General features: G+C 35.7%; 1 protein-coding gene across 1 annotated transcript; it reads left to right on the forward strand.

Annotated features, from left to right (window-relative positions):
• The first annotated feature begins 202 nt into the window (after window positions 1–202).
• LOC113067973 (myb-binding protein 1A-like protein) lies at window positions 203–19,842 on the forward strand. The gene is made up of 27 exons (XM_026240484.1): window positions 203–458; window positions 1,449–1,544; window positions 1,633–1,716; window positions 1,810–1,884; window positions 2,042–2,149; window positions 7,290–7,480; window positions 7,917–8,084; window positions 9,006–9,123; window positions 9,332–9,621; window positions 10,402–10,512; window positions 10,596–10,721; window positions 10,836–11,042; window positions 11,157–11,265; window positions 11,826–11,913; window positions 12,039–12,199; window positions 12,729–12,848; window positions 12,949–13,071; window positions 13,700–13,873; window positions 14,550–14,707; window positions 15,957–16,091; window positions 16,222–16,300; window positions 16,383–16,514; window positions 17,782–17,850; window positions 18,014–18,127; window positions 18,370–18,468; window positions 18,560–18,684; window positions 19,387–19,842. Exons 1-27 carry the CDS (start codon window positions 264–266, stop codon window positions 19,697–19,699), a joined length of 3,768 nt encoding a protein of 1,255 aa, XP_026096269.1. The 5' UTR covers window positions 203–263; the 3' UTR covers window positions 19,700–19,842.
• Window positions 19,843–20,412: the final 570 nt, after the last annotated feature.

Below are 20,412 nucleotides of genomic sequence, written 5' to 3' on the forward strand. Positions count from 1 at the left end.
TATACACGTTTCTGCTGATTGGGCTGACATGTTTGACACACCCACCAAACAAGAGAAAACGTATCTCTCAAACCACCTTGCTTGCACAGCGTTTCCATGAAACATGTAGGTCAAACCAGAAACCATAGCAAAACGGTGCATATCGGTTTGAGTTTGAACTTGCTCCAGTTTATGCTTTGAGACTTTTATTCTGAAATCACAGCGCGGAAGTTGCCCTGGAAGGAAACGTCCTCGCGGTTTCCCCACGTGTGCGCCACACTCTCATGGATGTGGTGATGCAGACAAACATGGGAGAGATCGAGGACAGCACCGTTAGACCCAAAGTCACCGATGCTAAAGGCATCCTCAAACAGAACCGACAGTTCCTGGATTACTTCTGGGACATCGCGAAGCCTGAGCGAGAAATCCGCCTCAAAGCGATCGAGGACTTGATTGAACACTTGAAGCAGAGCGAGAAGGTATGAGAGTCAGCTCTGGTCAGTTTAATACTGGCTTATTACTGTTGATCAATATTCTTGGCCGGGGTTCGTTCTTATAGTTATTATTGCTGTTTTATCACCCGATGTAATAAGCTGTCATTATCTAAACAGTGCTCTATTCGGCATTGGTTATTAATGTACACACGTGGGTTGAATGGAGCTGTTTTATTCTGTATCTATATGAGCTCTTTAAATATGAAAACTTTTAAATGTACATTTATTCATTTAGCAGACACTTTTATCCAAAGCGACTTACAAATGAAAACATAATAGAAATAGAAACTTTTCTGTCCATAGGATCAGTGGAAAAAAAAGTTCAAATTTAAAGTTTGAACAATTTAACCTGTTAATTGCCAATTGGCCCCTCGGTGGGCCGCCTATGTTTACTAAACTATATTACAATTAAAAATCCTAATTTAATCATGACAAACTATGTATCATACTATATATCGTTGGAAAGGTCTGAGACTCCTACTTTTTTTGTAAAAAATTATGTAGGAAAAGTAATCATTTATGGCAAGAGTGTATCTCAAAAACCTACATCATAAGTAACAGGAGATAAGTCTTCTTTGTTGCCTTTTTTTATATCACACTTTAGAAATGATCAGAAATTATATATCACTTGAAAACATAAAATCTCAAAATTCATCCTTTGAAACCCATTTAAATTCAAAAATTGCATCACCATGAAAATAGTACATCAAAATTATGTTACAAAATGTTTTCAGTCATGAATTATAAAAATGTAGGCTTTCAAGTCTATGTTCTGTGAGTGACAGTTAACAGGGTAATTAATTCAGTAAATTTGCCATTACCTAAGAGAAAGACCACCATAGCAACTGATTTCCAATGCATGATGCTAATTGAAGAATCAAACATGAATGATGTGACCTTGTGTGATAGTCAGTGGATTCAGATTCATGTCAGAAATGTATGTTTGCTAACTGTATGTTTGTGTTTTTCATCTAGCCGGATGAGTTGAAGTATTCACTGAAGAGACTAGTGGACGGTCTTTCTCACACAAGAGATGATGCACGGTCAGGATACAGTGTTGCACTCGCTCAGGTATTTATAACCAGACAAGCTGTATCTTCACATCTTTCTGTAGCAGTTATTAGATATGTGTTTGATTAATATTTGTTTCTGTATGAAGCTGCTGAGTGTATTTGAGGAGATCTCACTGAAATCCACACTAGACAGCGTTAAAGAAAAGCACAACCTCCAGAGAGCCAAAAAGGTGAGGATTTCATTTTTAATAGGTTATTATCCTAATCATCATTTCATAATCAGATATGTAGGTTTTTCATGTCATGCTTTAATTTTTTGACAGAAATTAATCAGAAATGCAGCGTTTGGGAATTTCTTCGGGGTGCTCGCCCTGTCTCAGTCCACACGTCTGCAGAAGGTAAGAGAATCAGATTCCCAGTGTTGTGTTCTTGCTTTTATGCGGGCAAAAATAGCTGGAAATAGATTTTGGAAGCACTAATTATCTTGCATATTATTTGGGATTTATATCAACTCTGATTTGTGCTGTTGATCTTTCTCTGCATGTTGTTTGTCAGGAGCCGCAGGTCATGTTGGAGTGTGTGAAGCTCCTGCAGCGTCTGTCCCAGTACAGAGAACACCTGAGAGACCTGCCCAGAAAAACCATGGTCGACATCCTGTCAGAGGTGATTACTGATGTATTGTTCCTGTTTTCATTTTGTTTTATAGACATTGAAAGAGACGTCTGAAGAGCTGCTCGAGTAGCATTACAAATACGATGTATAAAAATAACATGTGTATATAGCCTCTTTTCACACTGCACGTTGGACACGGAAAATTGCTGGTTCGCATTCTGTGTGAACGCAAACACATCCCGGGATTGATCGGGGTTGGGGACTAGTGCTGCAACAACGCGTCGACGTCATCGATTACGTCGACTACAAAAATACGTTGACGTGTCACACTGTTTGTTTACATCTCGCGTAATGGCATACTGGGAATGGAGAAAGTTGCATTCTATCACAAAAATAGAGACCACTGTTATCAAAAGTATGTGAATACTTTAAAAAGAGGACAAATAAAATGGCCCTTTGTTCCCTTTGCAAAACCGATATGGTGTACCACGGCAGCACAACTGCGATGCGCGAGCACCTCAGAGGAAAACATCTTGGCGCTCTCCGGTTACGGTTTAACTGGTTACCGTGTGATCTGGTGACCAACTTCCTGGTTCAGGTCTGATATTCTTGCCCTTGCGGCATTCTGAAAAGTTTAGATGTTTTTAACTCGATGCGGTGCGGACGCGCCTGGAAAAAAGAGTGCGTCGCGACCGCGCCGCTTCCATTATGAGCGCGCTTATTGCGCGCCTACATTGGAAATGACGTGATACGTGAACGGCCCCTTAAAAGACAGCGCGCTGTGAGACAGTCACAAACCACCGAGCTACCCCGAATCAGCTCCAGATCTCTGGAAACCAAGCTAAACCATAGCAGAACCCTGACTACATTTTATGGTTTGTGATGCTAAAGAACATTTCATGATGTCTCAGACTACTCTAAATTTACTGTGGTTTAATTATAAACGCTATCATAAACTCATATTTACCATAGTAAAATCATTTTCTTTGCCTCTTTATTATTTTATACTGTAAAAACTTCAACCACATTGGTTGAAAATGAATAAAGGTTGAAATATTATATTAGAAGTTGTACTTATATATTTTTTTTGTAAAGTTCTCCAAAGGATTCATTAGCTAATTAAAAAAAGAAGATTAGATTAATTATTTATTGTAATAAAAATAATCGTTAGATTAGTCGACTAATCGAAAAAATAATCGTTAGATTAGTCGACAGAAAAAATAATCGTTAGTTGCAGCTCTATTGGGGACCTAGTAATACTGCAGGGTTCAGTCACGGAACGAGCGCTGTGGGAACAAAATGCAGAACTAATGCCGTAAAGGGTGTGTTGTAGTGATGACGCTCATTTTCATTGAAGGCAGATCAACGTTCACGATGAAAAAAAATATTTGCAAGCTGTAATGAAGCAGAGATCAGGTAGTTCCTCACTTTCTGTGCTGAAGCTGAGATCGTTTGCTCGCTTCAGTGAAAGTTAACGTGCCCAGCGTTTTTGACTCGTACCTAACACGTCACATCCTGATGTCACGTGTCTTTACGGGTCCTTTACAGGTTGTGTGTGAACGCACGCACATGTTCCGGGTAATCACTGGCAGTGTGAAAGGGGCAAAATCTAGCGACCCGGGAACAATTGCGGGGACACATTACTTTTCTGGAATTGCAGTGTGAAAGGGGCTTCTGAGTGCTGCTAAACGATTAATCACGATTCTTAGCTATACATATTACTAATCAAAAATTAGGTTTTGATATAGTAACAGTAGGAAGTTGACAAAGTATCTTCATGGAACATGATCTTTACTCAATATCCTAAAGATTACTTTGGCATAAAAGAAAAATCGATAACTTTGACCAGTACAATGTTTTTTGGTTATTGCTACTAATATACCCCAGCGACTTAAGACTGCTTTTGTGGTCCAGGGTCACGTGTGTGTGTACCATATTTTTCGGACTATAAATCACACCTGAGTATAAGTTGCATCAGTCCAAAAATACGTCATGATGAGGAAAAAACATATATAAGTCGCACTGGACTATAAGTCGCATTTATTTAGAACCAAGAACTAGAGCCCTGCACGGGCCTCAAATCTAGGCCCGAGCCCGGCCCTGGCCCGAGACGCTCAGGCCCTAGCCCGACCCGTGTCCGACAGCTCATCAGAATTATCAGCCCGAGTCCGACACGAGCCCGTGTTTTTATTTATTTATTTATTTATTTATTTTATTACACAGCGGATGCCTGCCCTATTTGCAACAATTACAAAAATGGGTCAGTTTTGTGTTATGTTTCTTTTAATTTCTTTATCAAGTTAATTTAGAAAAATGTTTGGAGCATTTTTTTTTTAAAATGACGATTAACGTTAAACAGCCAAGCCGACAGCAAGTAGCCTAAAACATATTTAATCAATTAAGCCTCTCAAATTAACGCTAATACTTTACTTGGCTACAGTAAAATCCATATATAAAACACTTCAAGCATATCACACAGACAGTTAGTTTAATAAATGTTTATTTATTAAACCACAGTGAGTGAAATAAAATAAAAAAATTAAAATACTGAGGCAGGCTCGCAACAGCGCTGGCAAATGAAATGAGAATTAGCCTACAATCTAAACAAATTAAATTAATTAAAAACAAACGTGCAGGTTATCTTACCTCAAAAATGCACCACAGAACATGTCCATTCTTTTTTCCATTAGTTTCCAACAGTTAAACGAAAATAAAGTCCAGTCAAATTAAAAGTTAGAACAGTCTCTTACAGAGCATCATGGAGAAAAAGAATAGTCTCCAGAGTGGAAGGTTTTAACTCCGTCCTCCTCTCTTCCCGCTGCGCTGAAGACACGTTCGCTGCTGCTGCTGGCAGGACACTAAACACAGAGCGAGCCAGTTTTGACAGTTGCGGTAGCAGGGTCTCTTGCTGTTTACATTTACATTACTTTAGAGGGCTATAATAGCTACTACTACAATAAGTGGATATAAGTGAAGTATAATCGTGGGTCGCGTTGACGGAAAAGCGTGCGTGTACGCGCGTGCGTGCGTGAGACTGTCATGTCAGTCAGTTTAATTATAACGGGTTGAATTATCAGATTCTGAAAGTTATGAGGTTATGAAATGTCTTTCTATGTTTGTTTTTCTATCGTCGATGTCAACTTCTCATTTTTTTAAATTTAATGTCTAAAAATATAAATAGAAGGATAACCCAAAATAGGCCCGGCCCGCATGTGAGCTATAACGTGAAAATTGGCCCGAAGCCCGGCCCTAGGGGCATAAATAAGTCGGGGTCTGTCGGGCTCGGGCTGAAATGCAGGGCTTTACCAAGAACCAAGAGAAAACATATTTATGGATATATACATACACACACATGCAGGAAATATTTATGAAAAATATGCTTTTTAGATATTATATAATTAATATAAATATGTACAAACATACATAATAAATATACACAATACACACACCTACATTATGTAAATAAAAACTTTGTTTTGGATGCAATCAATCATTTGATAGCACTAATTTGTATATTAAATAGATGTACAATAAATTATATAAATATATACATGTAAATATTTTCAAAATATATACTGTATGAGTATGCATTTAATGCATTATAATAATAATAACAAAATCTACATCATACACACACAATGTAAACAAAAACTTTTATTTTGAATGCGATTAATCTAGGGCTGGGACAATGTGTCGAGGTCATCGATGACGTCGACGCAAAAAATACGTTGACGCAAAATATGCGCATTGATTCGTCGACCTGTTTTTATTTTTCTAAAAAAACGTTTGCAAAACGTTTACCTTATGTGCGCTGAATATACGCGATGGCCGGAGCAACATTCTGTCCAACGTTATATAACCAATCCAGGGGTTTTTCTGCATTGATCTTTTTTTTGGAGGCTGTCAAAGCCCTATTTGATTGGTGAGTGATGTAGAATGACAGGGCGCGTACGAGAGAGAGCCCCGGCTGCGCGCGCACTCACAGTCTTCAAATAACACGAGCGCTTCTTGCTCTCTCTCTCTCCCTTGTGCATATTAATCAAAATCATTAAACACGATAGAAAAAGGGCGAAACACCAAAGTTTCACGCGCGCTCGCGCACTCACAGTCTTCAAACTACACGAGCGCTGTCTTGCTCTCTCTCTCTCCCTCGTGCATATTAACCAAAATAATTAGACAGATAGAAAAAGGGCAGAACGCCAAAGTTTCACGTGGAGCATTCAGATATTTTTTTTTTTCTCCATGACAGGCTGCTGGCTCCCACTGTTAATTTTTTTTTTTTTTTGAAAAGCACTCTCTGTATTAGTTTAAAGCCCTCAAGTTTACATTGGTTACTGTATTCTTTCAATCTCTAAACAAGACATTTTTTATTGAATGCTAGACATCAAGTTGTTGTTATTTTCATCTGAAAGAAGAACTTTTTTTCAGTAAGCTAGGCCCATGTGTTCAGTAAGCTTGTTTCAGAAAGTGTTTTCAAGGCTTCAAGGTTTTATTGAATGCTATCTCTATACAAGTGCAAAGTAATGCATTCTTAGTCAGTCTTTTTTTTTTAATTTTAAGAGTAATAAACATATATTGCAATGTTAAGGAATTCATTTTTTTTCATTCAGATATGTAAATCAACATGTATAAATTGTTAGTAGTGAATTAATGGGGAGATAATCAAAATCGAATCGGTCTGAAAAAATAAATCGTTAGATTAATCGATGCATCGAAAAAATAATCGCTAGATTAATCGTTTAAAAAATAATCGTTTATCCCAGCCCTAGCAATCATTTGATAACACTAGTATGTTTTAATGGAGTAGTAATAATAATAACTACTATTATATTATATTTATTATATTACATGAGTGAATGTACACTACCAGTAAAAAGTTTGGAATAATTTAAATATTTTAATGTTTTTAGTCTTATGCTCAACATTTATTTGACCTTAATTGAGGTAAAAACAGTAATATTGTGAAATATTATTAATAATAATATTATAAAACTGTATAATAATACGATTGTATAACATGATATAAGAAAGAAAAGAAGAAATGTTTCTTGATTAGCGAAACAGCATATAAGCATGGTTTCTGAAGGATCATGTGACATGGATTACTGGAGTGTGGGATTCAGATGAACTCTACTTGGTGTTAATCTCTCGTTTCTATCATGTTTAATTTGCAATGTGTTTTGTTGTATAGACGCCGAAGGAAGTGTTTGAAGAGTTGCTCCTGAGCGCCCTGCAGTCTGACCTGACCTCTGCCCTCAACACCCCCGAGCAGCTCGAGCTCCTCCTGGTGGCCATGCAGAAGTTCCCCTCTGTGCTCAAACCCAAAAAACTCAAGAAACTGTTGGGAGCCACAGCAGTCATTACTAAAGAGAACATGCCAAAGTGAGTGTGTCCGACTCCCTTTTCTGCTTTCTTACTCTGAATGTTTTGTCTTTTTCCAGACATTCTTATATATGCTAAACTGTTTTATTTTAAAGTTATATCCATTTCAGTTTATTTTAGTTACTTTGTCAAATTTATTGTACATTTTAAATTGATTTATAAATTATACATGGAAATATAAACGTTGTAAATAAAATGTATTAATTCATAATATGAAATCTATGTAATTATTAATTTTATAATGATTTATTTATTTTCTTATCATGTTGATTTTATTTGAAAAAAATACTAAATGTTTTTTTAGACAACATTTCATTTCAGTTGCATATTTGTTGTGTTGACTTCATTTGAAAATGTAGTGTTACATGTGTAAACTTAAAATGCTCATATTTTGTGTGCTTCATTGTTTTATTAACTCTTTGATGTGTACTCCCAGACTGGTGGAGGTTTTAAAGACGGCCGCTCGCTCTGTGAAGAAGGACAACATTCTGCCCCCAGTCGCGTTAGACTTGTTACAGGTGTCTCTGCGGGAGGACAGCTTCGAGATGTTCTGGAATGAAGCCATTATTAAAGGCATGATGTCAGAGATGCCTGGGCCCACACAGTGAGTTTAACATGTAGCCAAATCTTAAAGGGATACTCCACCTCAAAAAGAAAATTTTGTCAATAATCACTTACCCCTATGTCGTTCCAAACCCCTAAAAGCTTCGTTAATTTTTGGAACACAATTTAAGATATTTTGGATGAAAACCTGGAGGCTTGTGACTGTCCCATTGACTGCCAAGTAACTTGCACTGTTAAGGTCCAGAAAAGTATGAACGACATTGTCAGAATAGTTCATCTGCCATCAGTGGTTCAACCGTAACATTATGAAGCGACGAGAATACTTTTTGTTGAATAAAGTCGTTATTTTTGTTTTATTTGCATACAAAAAGTATTGTCATCGCTTCATAATATTACTGTTGAACCACAGATGGAATATTCTGATGATCTTTTCATACTTTTCTGGACCTTGACATTGTGTTCTGAAGACGAACAAAGCTTTTAGGGGTTTGGAACGACATGTGGGTTAAGTGATTATTGACTAAATTTTCATTTTGGGGTGAAGTAACCCTTTAACCTGGTTATTTATCCATCTAGTATTCAGCCAGATATAGGTACCTGCTTAGTACTTTACTGCATTTGATTATTTTTTATTAGTTTTTTAGTTTTAATCTAGTTTTACTTTAATTTTAATTTTTTTTCAAATATATATTACGTTATTAAAATGTATTTTATTTAATACATTTTTTGTTAAGTCTTAGTTTTTTATATGTATTTTATAATAGAAAACATATTTTGTTAAAATGTTAAAAGGACATTGTTCAATTGTTATTTAATTTGATTTAATTGCATTTTTATTTTATTTTTTTGTCTTGAGAAAAAAAAATGTTAGTTCAAATGGAATCATATGAACAAGAATAGTTTCAATACCAGTTAGACTATGATGACCAAAACACCTGCTTTTTTCTGTGTTTGTGATCAGTTATTTAGGTTTCCGGTTGTTGGGAGCATCTCTGCCGCTGCTGTCAGTCCCTCAGCTTGAGTTTGTGCTGACCGGTGATGTGATGAGATACTACGGTCAACACATGCTGTCCGCACAGGTCTGTCTTTATGTGATGTGTGTGTTTCTCATTTAATTTACACCATTTAATTCTGCAGAAAATTACAGCTCACTAGAATTAAAAGTAGTGAGAGAAATTACATTGGTGTTGCACACTGTTTAACATTTATACATATAGTACTAGTATTGCATTCTGAATGTAGCCTGTGCCATAATATTGTAAGTTTATTGTGTGTGTCTCCCGTCAGCTGGCATACCGATTCAAGTTCGCTCCAGAAATGGAGAAGTACGTGAGTGAGTTCATGCAGGGCTGTGCAGACGCTGACAAACAGCTCGCCGTGGCGCTCGGCTTCACTCAGCTCACTAACCAGGGCTACCCCGTGGTCCCGTCCTCCTGGAAGGTTCTGGAGCACATGGATCTGTGTGCACTGCAGAAGTACGTGGAGTGGCTGATGGAGGCCTTCTGCAAGCCCCAGCTGGAGAAATGCCTGGACTTCAGCACTCGCAGACAGAAAGGAAACCAGGAGACTGAAGTAGAGTGAGTTCATGCTGGATTTTACAAGAATTGACTGTTTGAAAATCATTTATCAGAATAGAGGTTTAAAAAAAAGTGTTCAACTTAAAGCCATATGATGGTAAAGTAATTAATAAAACACCATGGCTGTATAAATGTATATTAGTATTATTGTATAAATACTTATTATATACAGTACACTAATAATGGTAATCATAAGATTTATATATTTACTTATCAGTTAATAATTAACTATATTAGTAGTAGCATTCAAAATAATTATAAGAATTAAAATATACACATATACTGTTAATACTATTATTTTATAATATATTATTATTTTGTATATAAAACTTTTATATATATATATATATATATATATATATATGTATGTCTGTGTGTGTGTTTGTGTATGTGTGTATGTGTGTGTGTGTATATATATATATATATATATATATATATATATATATACACACTATAAATACAATAATAATATTTCTATATTCATTTATACATGAATAATTATCAGTCATAGTTGTAGTAGCAATAATATATAAATTAATGTTGTAAAGAATATTTTTTTCATATCAAACCAATGTAGATCAATACAATAAATACAAAAATAGCATAGAATTTATATGAAGTATATATTTTTTAATAAATAGTAAGCTTTCATTAAATTATATGACAAGATTAACAAGATTAATTTGTTTAGTAATTAATAATTTATACAAATGACAAATGTGCAGGCGTTTTCCATCTCATGGCAATATCATATTTATTCTGATTTATTTCTTGCTGTAGGAGTGACAGCTGTGTTGCCAGGTTTCGTAAATGGATCGTTTCACGTCTCTCTTTCATCGTGGAAAACCATCAGATTAAGAAAGAAGAGGGACTTGTCATGAAAATGGCTAGGTAACTCATCTTTAGATCTCACTGATGCTCTCTACGTGACTCTGTCTGTGGCACTCCAGTGATGCTTTATCTTTCTTCTGTAGGTTTATTTTCTTCCACGCTTTCTTTGATGTGAAGAAACCCACTCCAGAAATCCCTGAGACGGTGCAGGCTCTCTCAGTGCCCATCGATCAACAGACACAAGCCACTATCTCTTCAGCCTTCTACGGGTCAGTTCAATTTATCAGTCACATTTTGAGACTTAAATCTGTCATAAAGGATTTGAAGTTATTAAATGAAAAGTCATTAATAGTTAAATGAAAAATATGCTTGATCTCCTCCAGTCTTCTGCAGGGCCTGAACTCGATGGCTGCGCTTGGAGATTCTCCTGAGGCCGAGAGGCTGAACTCCAGGAGGATTCTGGGAGTGAAAGCTGATGGAAGCATGTGGATCTACTGTGTGGTCCAGTACGCCACCACGCTGCTCAACCAGAGCAAACACGTCCAGAGCGTTCAGACCCTGAGTCCAGAGCAGAGGAAGGGCTGGGACAGGTGACAAACACTACTGGTTTACACATTATGACCTTTTAAATGTAAATAAGAAAGGTGAGGTTAGGACTGCAGCTCAAATGCTCTTTTTAGTGATTTAGTGCTGTGTGTGTTCAGTATGCTGGAATCAGTGGAGGCCTTGAGGAAAAAAGCAAAGAAGTCTTCTTCACCTGAACACACGGCATTTCAGCACCTCTTCCTCCTCGTTGGGATTCAGATGTTCAAGGTTTGATTGTTTGTGATTTTATTACATTTTTTTCAAAAAGCAGAAATAATCAAAAGAATTGCCAGATCTTCGTAACGATTATCAGTTAAGCGTTCCTGAAGCTCTTAGAGTAGAGCAGATGCTAGAAACACCAGGGTTATCATGGGTTCGAATCCCAGGGAATGCATGAACCAGTAAAATGTGTACTTTGATTGCAATGCAAGTTGCTTTGGATAAAATGCCAAATGCATGGGGAAAAAATAGAATAAACTACTTGTTGTGAATATTATAAATAATTATTAATAATTTATTTTAAAATCAAATAAATTGCAGAGGTCCAGCTTGAAGTATTTGAATCATTTTAGTTGTACATCATGGGGAGGACTTCGTTTATGCCTGTTCATTTTGCTGTTTGAAAATGGTTGTTGGGGGAAAAAAAAAAAATGTACAAGAAAAACTAATGTGCTTTAAATTCCTATTCCAAATAAAATGTGATAGATTAAATAATTTCAGAAAGAACTGAAGACTTTTTTTTATTTTGTGATCTTAACATAAATGTTGTTTTTCTTTCCTGGCTTCAGGCTCCAGATGACAGTTTGGAGCTGTTGAATGATCTGAGGACCTGCGTGGAGAAAGCTCAGGCTAAGAAATCGAAAAAGAAGAAAGCGAGTAAGTTGGAGCAGTTCAGTGCAGTTAATGGAATGAATGTTTTTTTTTTTAATTTGTAGTCTGTAATTCCTGCTAGATGATGCACTGATGGGTTGTGTGTGTGTGTGTGTGTGTTTGTGTTCCAGATGGCGACAGCTGTGAGGAGCCGCACTGGGTGGAGGTGGTTGTTGAGATCCTGCTGTCGCTCCTGTCTCAGCCCAGTCGTCTGGTGCGCAGTGTGTGTAAAGCTGTGTTTAGCCGGATCTGTCCTCACCTCACCCAAGAGGCGCTCAGCTCCATCCTGAACGTAAGAGACTGCTGACTAATTAACAGTGCTATTTTAGTATTATTTACATACTATTATGATAATATTTTGAATAAACTTATATATTTAGTTTTTGTTTTGTTTTGTTTTTTAGTGAATTTCTGTAAATTTCTGTTCAGCATTAATTTATATTTATTTGTTTTAGTTCTTTAACTTAAACTTAGTTCAGGCTAATATATATATATATATATATATATATATATATATATATATATATATATCGATTCCGTGATGTGAAATCTGACTGGGCCAAACTGAATATTATAGAGGAAATAATGTAGAGCAAGGGTTTTATTTGATCAGGATTTGACTAGATAGTGGATGTCAGGCTGAGATATTATTTATTAAGTCTACTTTTTTTTAGTCCACGCAGGTGTGATTAAATCGGAGAAAGTAGCTACATGAAGTGAACTTTATGAAAAAATAATATGTTAATGTGTTTATTTGTGTAGTATAAGACTCCAACAATATATTAAGAAGGTAACCAGGATCTGTTTCGATTGATTTTTAGGTTCTAGATCCCAACAAGGATGAGGATGAAAGCGGCGTGATGGTGACTGATGAGAAAGAGAAAAAGAGAAAACATAAAGAGGAGGACAAGCAAGATGATGAAGATGATGATGAGGAGGAGGTAAGACTGACTGTCATATTTATACCAGCAACTGAAATTTTTTGCCTATAATTCTGTAAATTACAAATATTTCCCTTCTATATTTTTTTAATTTGACCAGGATGAAGAGGGTTCTGATTCCTCCTCTGATGAGGATGAGGATGAAACCATGGAGGAAGGAAAAGAGGTGGATCAGAACTTCCGTTTGGATTTGATGAAGGTTCTGCAGGGTCAGAATGCTCTGGTATGAACGAAGAAATGAATTTTCACTACATAAACAAGTGTAACCTAGAATGTGCAGGATAATTTGAGACTTAATTCCAGAAAACTCTGGCTACGTTCACACTGCAGGCTGAAACGACCCAATTCCGATTTTTTTGCCCCATGCGACCTATATCTGATCTTTTCATGACAGTCTGAACGACACAGATCCGATCTTTTCAAATGTGACCCAGGCCACTTGGGTATGTGGTCCTGAATCCGATACGTATCCGATCTTTTGAAATGCGACCTCCGTCTGAACGGCCAAGCCACATGTATCCGACCATATAATTTTAATATTGCAAAAAGAGCTCCGCTGTTGACTAAGTTACACTGTTGTTTACATCATGGTTTACCGTTAGCTAACGTACTTCCGCAAACAACGAGTGATGTCGTTCACCGTTGAGTACTCTTCTACGCATGCGGGTCACTTCTGGGTCATTTCACGTTCACACATGAGATCACAAAAGGTCGCATTTAATTGGAAATGTGAACGGCCTTGCAAAAATATCGCATTTTTTCAAAAAAATCGGAATTGAGCATTAAGTCCTGCAGTGTGAACGTAGCCTCTGATAACACAAAGTAGCTGATTTTCTGTTGTTCTTGTTTAGGCCACTGAAGAGGATGGCAGTGATGAAGAGGAACTGGATGATGCGGCCATGATGAAGCTGGACGGAAGCCTGGCTTCTCTCTTTCTGGAGCAGAAGAAAAAGATCCAGGCCAAAAAAGACGAGAAGGACAGAATCCGCAAAGAAAAGGTCCTCGTTCGGGACTTCAAGATTAAAGTATGGGACTGTTTCTCATTTATTTTTATCTAATATTATCTGAAAGTTTTGAAGAGATGTATGATTTAAGTTGGTTGTAGTTGTTCACATATTGAACAAATTATTTGATAACATAAAATAAAATTATATTTATTTCGTTGTAAAGTATCAAATGAAGTAGAACTTCCAGTGTGTGTGTTTGTGTGTATATGTATTTAATATTTTTATGTTTGAACATTAATATAAGTGATGGTGCTATACAAATTAGGGAGGTTACTCTTCTAGTAAACTAGTTATTTTTAGACTATTATTTTATTATATATTATACTATTTTAAAATCTTGTTGGTGTATATTTTAATTATTCCTTCTAAATACATGGAGTGCTTTTTGACCATTTGCACAGTACTACAGACTGCAAACTACAGCCATATTACAGTCACACAGATGACTTTCTGTTGCAATTCATCTTGCAAAGTTTCGTTGAGTGTTTTTTTTTGCAGTATATTTGTTAAAAATTGTCCAACATTTACATAATCTGTAAACATGCGATTGCGGATAGGTGAATCTGAAACCTACCTTAGTATTCAGGGCTTCCTAAAAGCTGATTAGTGACTAATGGATTTTGGAAATAAACAGGCAGGTTTTGTCTCTCAGAGGCTGATTTGAGTCATTTGGTGTGTTGTTTGTTGTTGTCAGGTACTGGACATGGTGGAGATGTTCTTGAGCAAACAGGGGAGCAGTGCTCTTGTTCTTGGGATGGTGGAACCGCTGCTCAGCGTGATCGAGAACGGGATGAGCTCCGAAACCAGCCAACAGGAGCAGGACTTCCTGCGCAAGGCTGCAGACATCTTCAGGTGAGAAGGGCTATTTTAGTGTTATTTGTATAATTTTAAAGTATGCATTCAGATTTCTAATTAGCTTTTATATCATTTAATATTTTAGTACAGCTCATCAGTTTCATTTTTAATAATTTAATACTACATTTTTTTTACTTTATCTGTTTTATTTTTAATACAAGACACTATTTAAATATCTATTTAAATATGTGACGATTCAAGGCTAAACAGATCGCAATTCAGTTAGGGATAGTTGATATGAATGTACAGTACAGACCAAAAGTTTGGACACACCTTCTCATTCAAAGAGTTTTCTTTATTTTCATGACTCTGAAAATTGTAAAGAAAACTCTTTGAATGAGAAGGTGTGTCCAAACTTTTGGTCTGTACTGTATGTCTGAGGGGAACTTTAGAAAAGTTTAGATGGTATTGAAAAAAAAAAATAATTAAGTACGATTTGTTTTTCCTTGCCACCATATAAAGCATATCAATTTCATGTGCTGCGATGCTGTTTACAGCAGAAACCAAGGAAACACTTTAATCGCCACCTGCTGGCAGAAAGTGAATCTGCATCTCCTTCAGCTCGTCTGCTATTTCTGTTTCATGCAGATATTTTTTATGTATAGTTTCACAAAACTGAAATCAAGCCATTCTGTTTTTGCTTCAGATTTCAAAATTATATGATCTTATTTAGATTAAAACCTGCATATGTTGCAATTGTGCATCATCTTTTTTGGATAATGAATAAAATGCAGGGGTTGCCTCTAATTTTAAATGTAAAGAGCACAGACAAAGCCTTATTTTGTTTGTATGAAGAGATTTATTTTGTGTTACTTATTTGATTTGGGGCTTATAAAATTTCAATAAAGTTTTGTTATTTACATTTAATGTAATTTAGCAGACGCTTTTATCCAAAGTCACATACAAATGAGGACAATAGAAGCAATCAAAATCAACAAAAGAGCAATAGTATGCTAGTGCTGTTATTGTAGTGTTATTTTAGCGTTATATTTCAATTGCATAAAGAAATGTGCTGAATTTGTCCAAGCAATAATAAAAGGACACATTTAATTTATAATTTGTCTTAAATCTCATTTTGTTATAAAACCGTGAATTAAATTGTGAGTTGAATGAATTAATACATCCCTACTTAATAATAACAAAACACTGCAGCTGAGATTCAGCTCACAGAAAGCATGCTGCGAATTTGAGCTATTGTTTATCGTGTTTAATTCTCATAGTTTGTCACTCGGTCTCTGATTGGCAGGAATCGACTCTGTCGTGCAAAGTATTACTGCAGGGAAACTGACGGACGAGAGGCGGAGCTTCATGAAATGCTTGAGCGTCTGATTAGTCGAGCCCAGAAACTGACAGACTCATCTGTGTCTCTGTACTACTTCAGGTGAGGATTTAATAATGCTTATTAATCCTGTGTTGCAAGAAAAAAAGACAGACTCTTATATTTTCATTGCATGTATAATTTTGGTGTGTTTGTTTCTTTAAATCACATTATTATTATTATTGTTTTCTAGTGCTGCTCTCTATGTGCTGAAAGTGTTGAGAGGCGTTGTGAGTGAACAGGACTCGGCAAACGCATCAACACCGGCAGAGGTAAACTACCATCTTTAATAGACACACTGTTGTTAATCTCTAAGCACTGAGGTTAATAAAGTAACTTGTCTGTTGATCACAGCTAAGGCTTATGGGTAAAGTGGATCTTGAGAGGGTCACGACTTGCTTCAGAAACGCTTTGACATCTTTCTTGACGAAGAGGAAAAGCCCTCTCACTGGAGCCATGTTCATCGACCTCTTCAGCAGATTCCCTGTGAGTCAAAACAACTTCAGTATTGAATAATATCAGTCCTATATTGAATTGGGGGGGGGGGGGGGGGGGTCTAATTTATCTAATTAATTTTTTTTTATTTTTAATTATCTTAATTTTTTTTTCTGATGGCAATTGCAATCTAAAATACTTTATCCAGGTTTGTTGTGCTTGTCTGTAGGGCTGAACTCCGCACTGCTGAGTTTTGAATATATTGTGGTCTCTTAACAGACCTTGCTGGTAAACCACCAGAGAGAGAATTGCAAAAATTGAGTCGTGATGTTATGAAGGCATAAATAAGCCTCTCAGCATCCGGCCTAGAAAGAAGGGATCTAATGCAAGCAATATTTTGAAGATGGAAAATAGTAATTTTAGTTATATTTTGGAAGTGAGAGTTAAAAGTCAAATGAGCATCAAAAATCACACCCAAATTTTGCACCTTAGCAGTATTTTTAACTGAAAGTTTAAAATTACTGAACTTATAAACATTAGATGTAGTGACAATTAATACAATTTCAGTTTTAGAAAAAAATTTTTTTACAAAGTTGTTGGATGCCTTAATTTCTGGCAAACAGACAGAAAGAGTTACAAAGGAAGAAGTGGAAACAGGCTGAGTGCTAATCTAAATCTGGGTATCGTCCGCGTAACCTAAATACTAAATAGAACAGGTCCTAAAACTGACCCCTGAGGTACACCATACATATAAAGGCCCAGTCTGAGATCTATTAGTACCCAGGTAAACAAACTAAGAACAAGTATTAAGATGACTACAAAATAATAATGATTATTAAATAAATTATTATTTCATAATATTTTTACAAATTGATTAATTAATTGTATTTAATAACACTAATATAAAAAAAAAAAAAATCAGTACAACTGTAAAATTACAATACTAATATTTATTAGGTACCGGTAATGTCTTTATTTTGTTTTTCATAATGCACGTAATAAGCAACCCAGACTCACTTAAATAAATCACAGCTTTTAGGATTGGGTAATTACACAATGACATTTTGCCTTATTAATTTTGTTTAGATTATCGTTCAACTCTGCATAAAGGTAGATGGCTCAATGGCCAACATCACTATTATTATTGGGAATTATATTAGTACTGGGAGAGGTATTCTTAACATTAATTAAACCTCAAATAAATGTCCTGACATTTACTGAAAAACACTGATGTTTTCTTGAAAATGTAAAAATGTTGTCTCTATCTCATGGAATCATTTAATGTGCTGTAACTGATGGGTTTGTGTTGTGTTTGAAGGTGTTGTGTGTGAACCTGTTGGACACGGCTGTGGAGAACATCACTGCTGGAGTGAGGGAACCTCAGCAGGTAAATGAAGCTGATCCATCTGTGTTCTAGTGTACTGGAGCAGCTCATGAATATTTGGATGTATAATCAGTTACTGTATACTTGAATTATAATGCACTGTGTGTGTGTGTGTGTGTGTGTGTGTGTGTGTGTGTGTGTGTGTTTTTTTGTCCGGTTGTTTCAGGGTCAGGCATGTCTCATGGTGCTCAGGTCCCTGCAGTCTAAAGATGTGAAGAACCTGATGTCTGATGCCCAGGAAACTGAGCTGCATCAGAAAGTTGTGGACCAACTCGCCAAGGTAGACTTTTCTTCATTTAATGATCAGCGCTGTTGAAACATCAGTAGTTGGTACCAACTCCAGTGATATTTGTCAAAAAAAATTTTTTGATACAAATTGATAGCTTTTTTTAAATATTAGTAATTTTTTAATAATGTAAAATTAGTTATTTAAACTAATTATATATAGGCTGTGTGTGTGTGTGTGTGTGTGTGTGTGGGTAATACATGATATCTATACTAAAATTTATCCCGTTCTTCCAGAGTTTTGAAGATGTAGAGTGTAAGAATAAAATGGTTCGTGAGAAGATAGTCAAGGCACTAGAGCTCTGTCAGCATCTTGTCAGATCTGTTCAAAATCAGGTAATGAATCGATGTTTTATTAAACCTTCTGCTTTTACAAGGTATTCTCAAGTATGAGTATTAAAAAAACACATTGTTTGTTTCTAAGCAGAAGATGCCGGTTAATCTGGAGCCCCTTCAGAAAGTTCTCAAGTCCATGAACGCTGAAGAAAGCCTGCAGAAACCAGGACAGCTGGAGGACACATACTGGAGCGTCATGAAGTTATTTTGCATCCTGTGAGTGCCATTATTCAAATCTGTTTTTGTTGTCATTTTATATGTGTATGCTTGACTACAATTCAGAAATTTGGGGGAAAGTCTCTCATTCTAACCAAAGCTGCATTTATTTGATATAACATACAGTAAAAAAAATTTAATTCAATTTTAATATATTTTAAATGTAGTTTATTAGCATCATTACTCCAGTCTTCAGTGTCACATGATCCTTCAGAAATCATTCTAATATGCTGATTTGCTGCTCAAGAAACATTGCAAAGAAATTTGTGCTGCTTTATTTTTGTAGAAAATGTGATTTACTGTATTTTTTCAGGATTCTTTGATTAAATCAAAGTTCAACAGAACAGCAAAATCTGTTACAACATTGAAATAATATTTAGTAATATTTAAGATTTAATCAATTTAATGCATCCTTGCTGAATAAACATTAATTTCCTAAATCTTTCCAACAGTAGCGAATATTAGATTATTTGTTTCATTTGGTTGCTAATGAATTATCATCTTTTGGTTCATGTCCATTGTTCCAAATAAAAATAGACAAAAGTAAAATACATTAAGTATCTTTAAAGCATAAAGTATTACATAAAAGTAGTTTTTATTACAGAATGAAATATTTTTCTTTTCAAGCCTTAAACAATTTCCAGCCAATTGAACTTATAATGAACTTGTCTTTAATGTCTCTCTTTCTTTGCTTTATTTTAGAAAGCCAAAGATTGAAAAGGTGAAGAAAGTTGTTGAGGCAGAGCAGACAGAAGAAACAACAAAGAAGAAGAAGAAGAAAGGGTTCCTTCCTGAGTCGAAGAAACGCAAGAACCGTAAGAAGCCCACCGTCCTGGAGGGAAAAGAGACCACAGCCTCCACAGAAGGAGCATCAGGAGGAGAGAAGAAGAACAAGAAGAGGAAACCGCAGGGAGGAGAGAGACAAAATCAGCCGGCCACAAAGAAAGCCAAAACACAGCCGCAACAAGACAAGAAGAAAAAGAAAGGAGGACAGCAGGAAGCTGATGGGAAATAATTGGACAATTTGATGTAACTCTGTGTGAAGAGAGAAACTGTTATTGTTTCAGAGATCTGTATTATTTGCCTGTTTGTGATTACTTGCATGATACAATTTTTGTACAAGCAATAGATGAAATACTAAAAGGCGTTTTATTCTTTCTGTGGTTTCAGTGTTTTTACTGTGCAAAGTAAAGTTTGCGGAAGTCATTGATCTATATAATGACTCTACACACTTCTATTAGAGATCAGTGAGTGTATCACACCGAAACAAATCAATGTTTCCAGGAAATCAGAGTAAAATAAGACCAGCAGGACCAAAAACATTGATCCTTGAACCTAAATTAAAGATGGGTTGAGACTCTAAACTGGCATAAATGTGTGAATGGACCGATTGAAACAATGTGACATCCCACATGAAAAAAAAAAGTAGTTTTAAGTATCAAGTATTTGTATTTTTACTCTTCCTTGAAATGGTTTTGTCTTTTAACAGTATCATCATTACTGTTGAATTAACATTTTTAATTACAAATCATCTTAACCAATGTCAGCTGTAGCCAACATTTTGTGTGATTCCTGTCAGCACATTCGCTCAATTTGCTAAATTGTTTTACATATGGTAAATACATATTGATCAGTAAATAAAACTTTTGTTAGCTTAAACTTTGTTTATATATATTTTACTTACAAAAATCTGATTACACTGAAATGAAAAAAAAAACTTACATTTAA

Source organism: Carassius auratus, linkage group LG30F (genome assembly GCF_003368295.1).
Source record: "Carassius auratus strain Wakin linkage group LG30F, ASM336829v1, whole genome shotgun sequence".
Lineage (NCBI taxonomy): Eukaryota > Metazoa > Chordata > Actinopteri > Cypriniformes > Cyprinidae > Carassius > Carassius auratus.

Coding starts and splice junctions, on each gene's coding strand:
- LOC113067973 (XM_026240484.1), top strand. CDS start 264: ATGGATGTGGTGATGCAGACAAACATGGGAGAGATCGAGGACAGCACC. Junction 1,885..2,041: donor AGTCCACACGTCTGCAGAAG/GTAAGAGAATCA, acceptor GTTGTTTGTCAG/GAGCCGCAGGTCATGTTGGA. Junction 11,914..12,038: donor ATCGAAAAAGAAGAAAGCGA/GTAAGTTGGAGC, acceptor TTTGTGTTCCAG/ATGGCGACAGCTGTGAGGAG.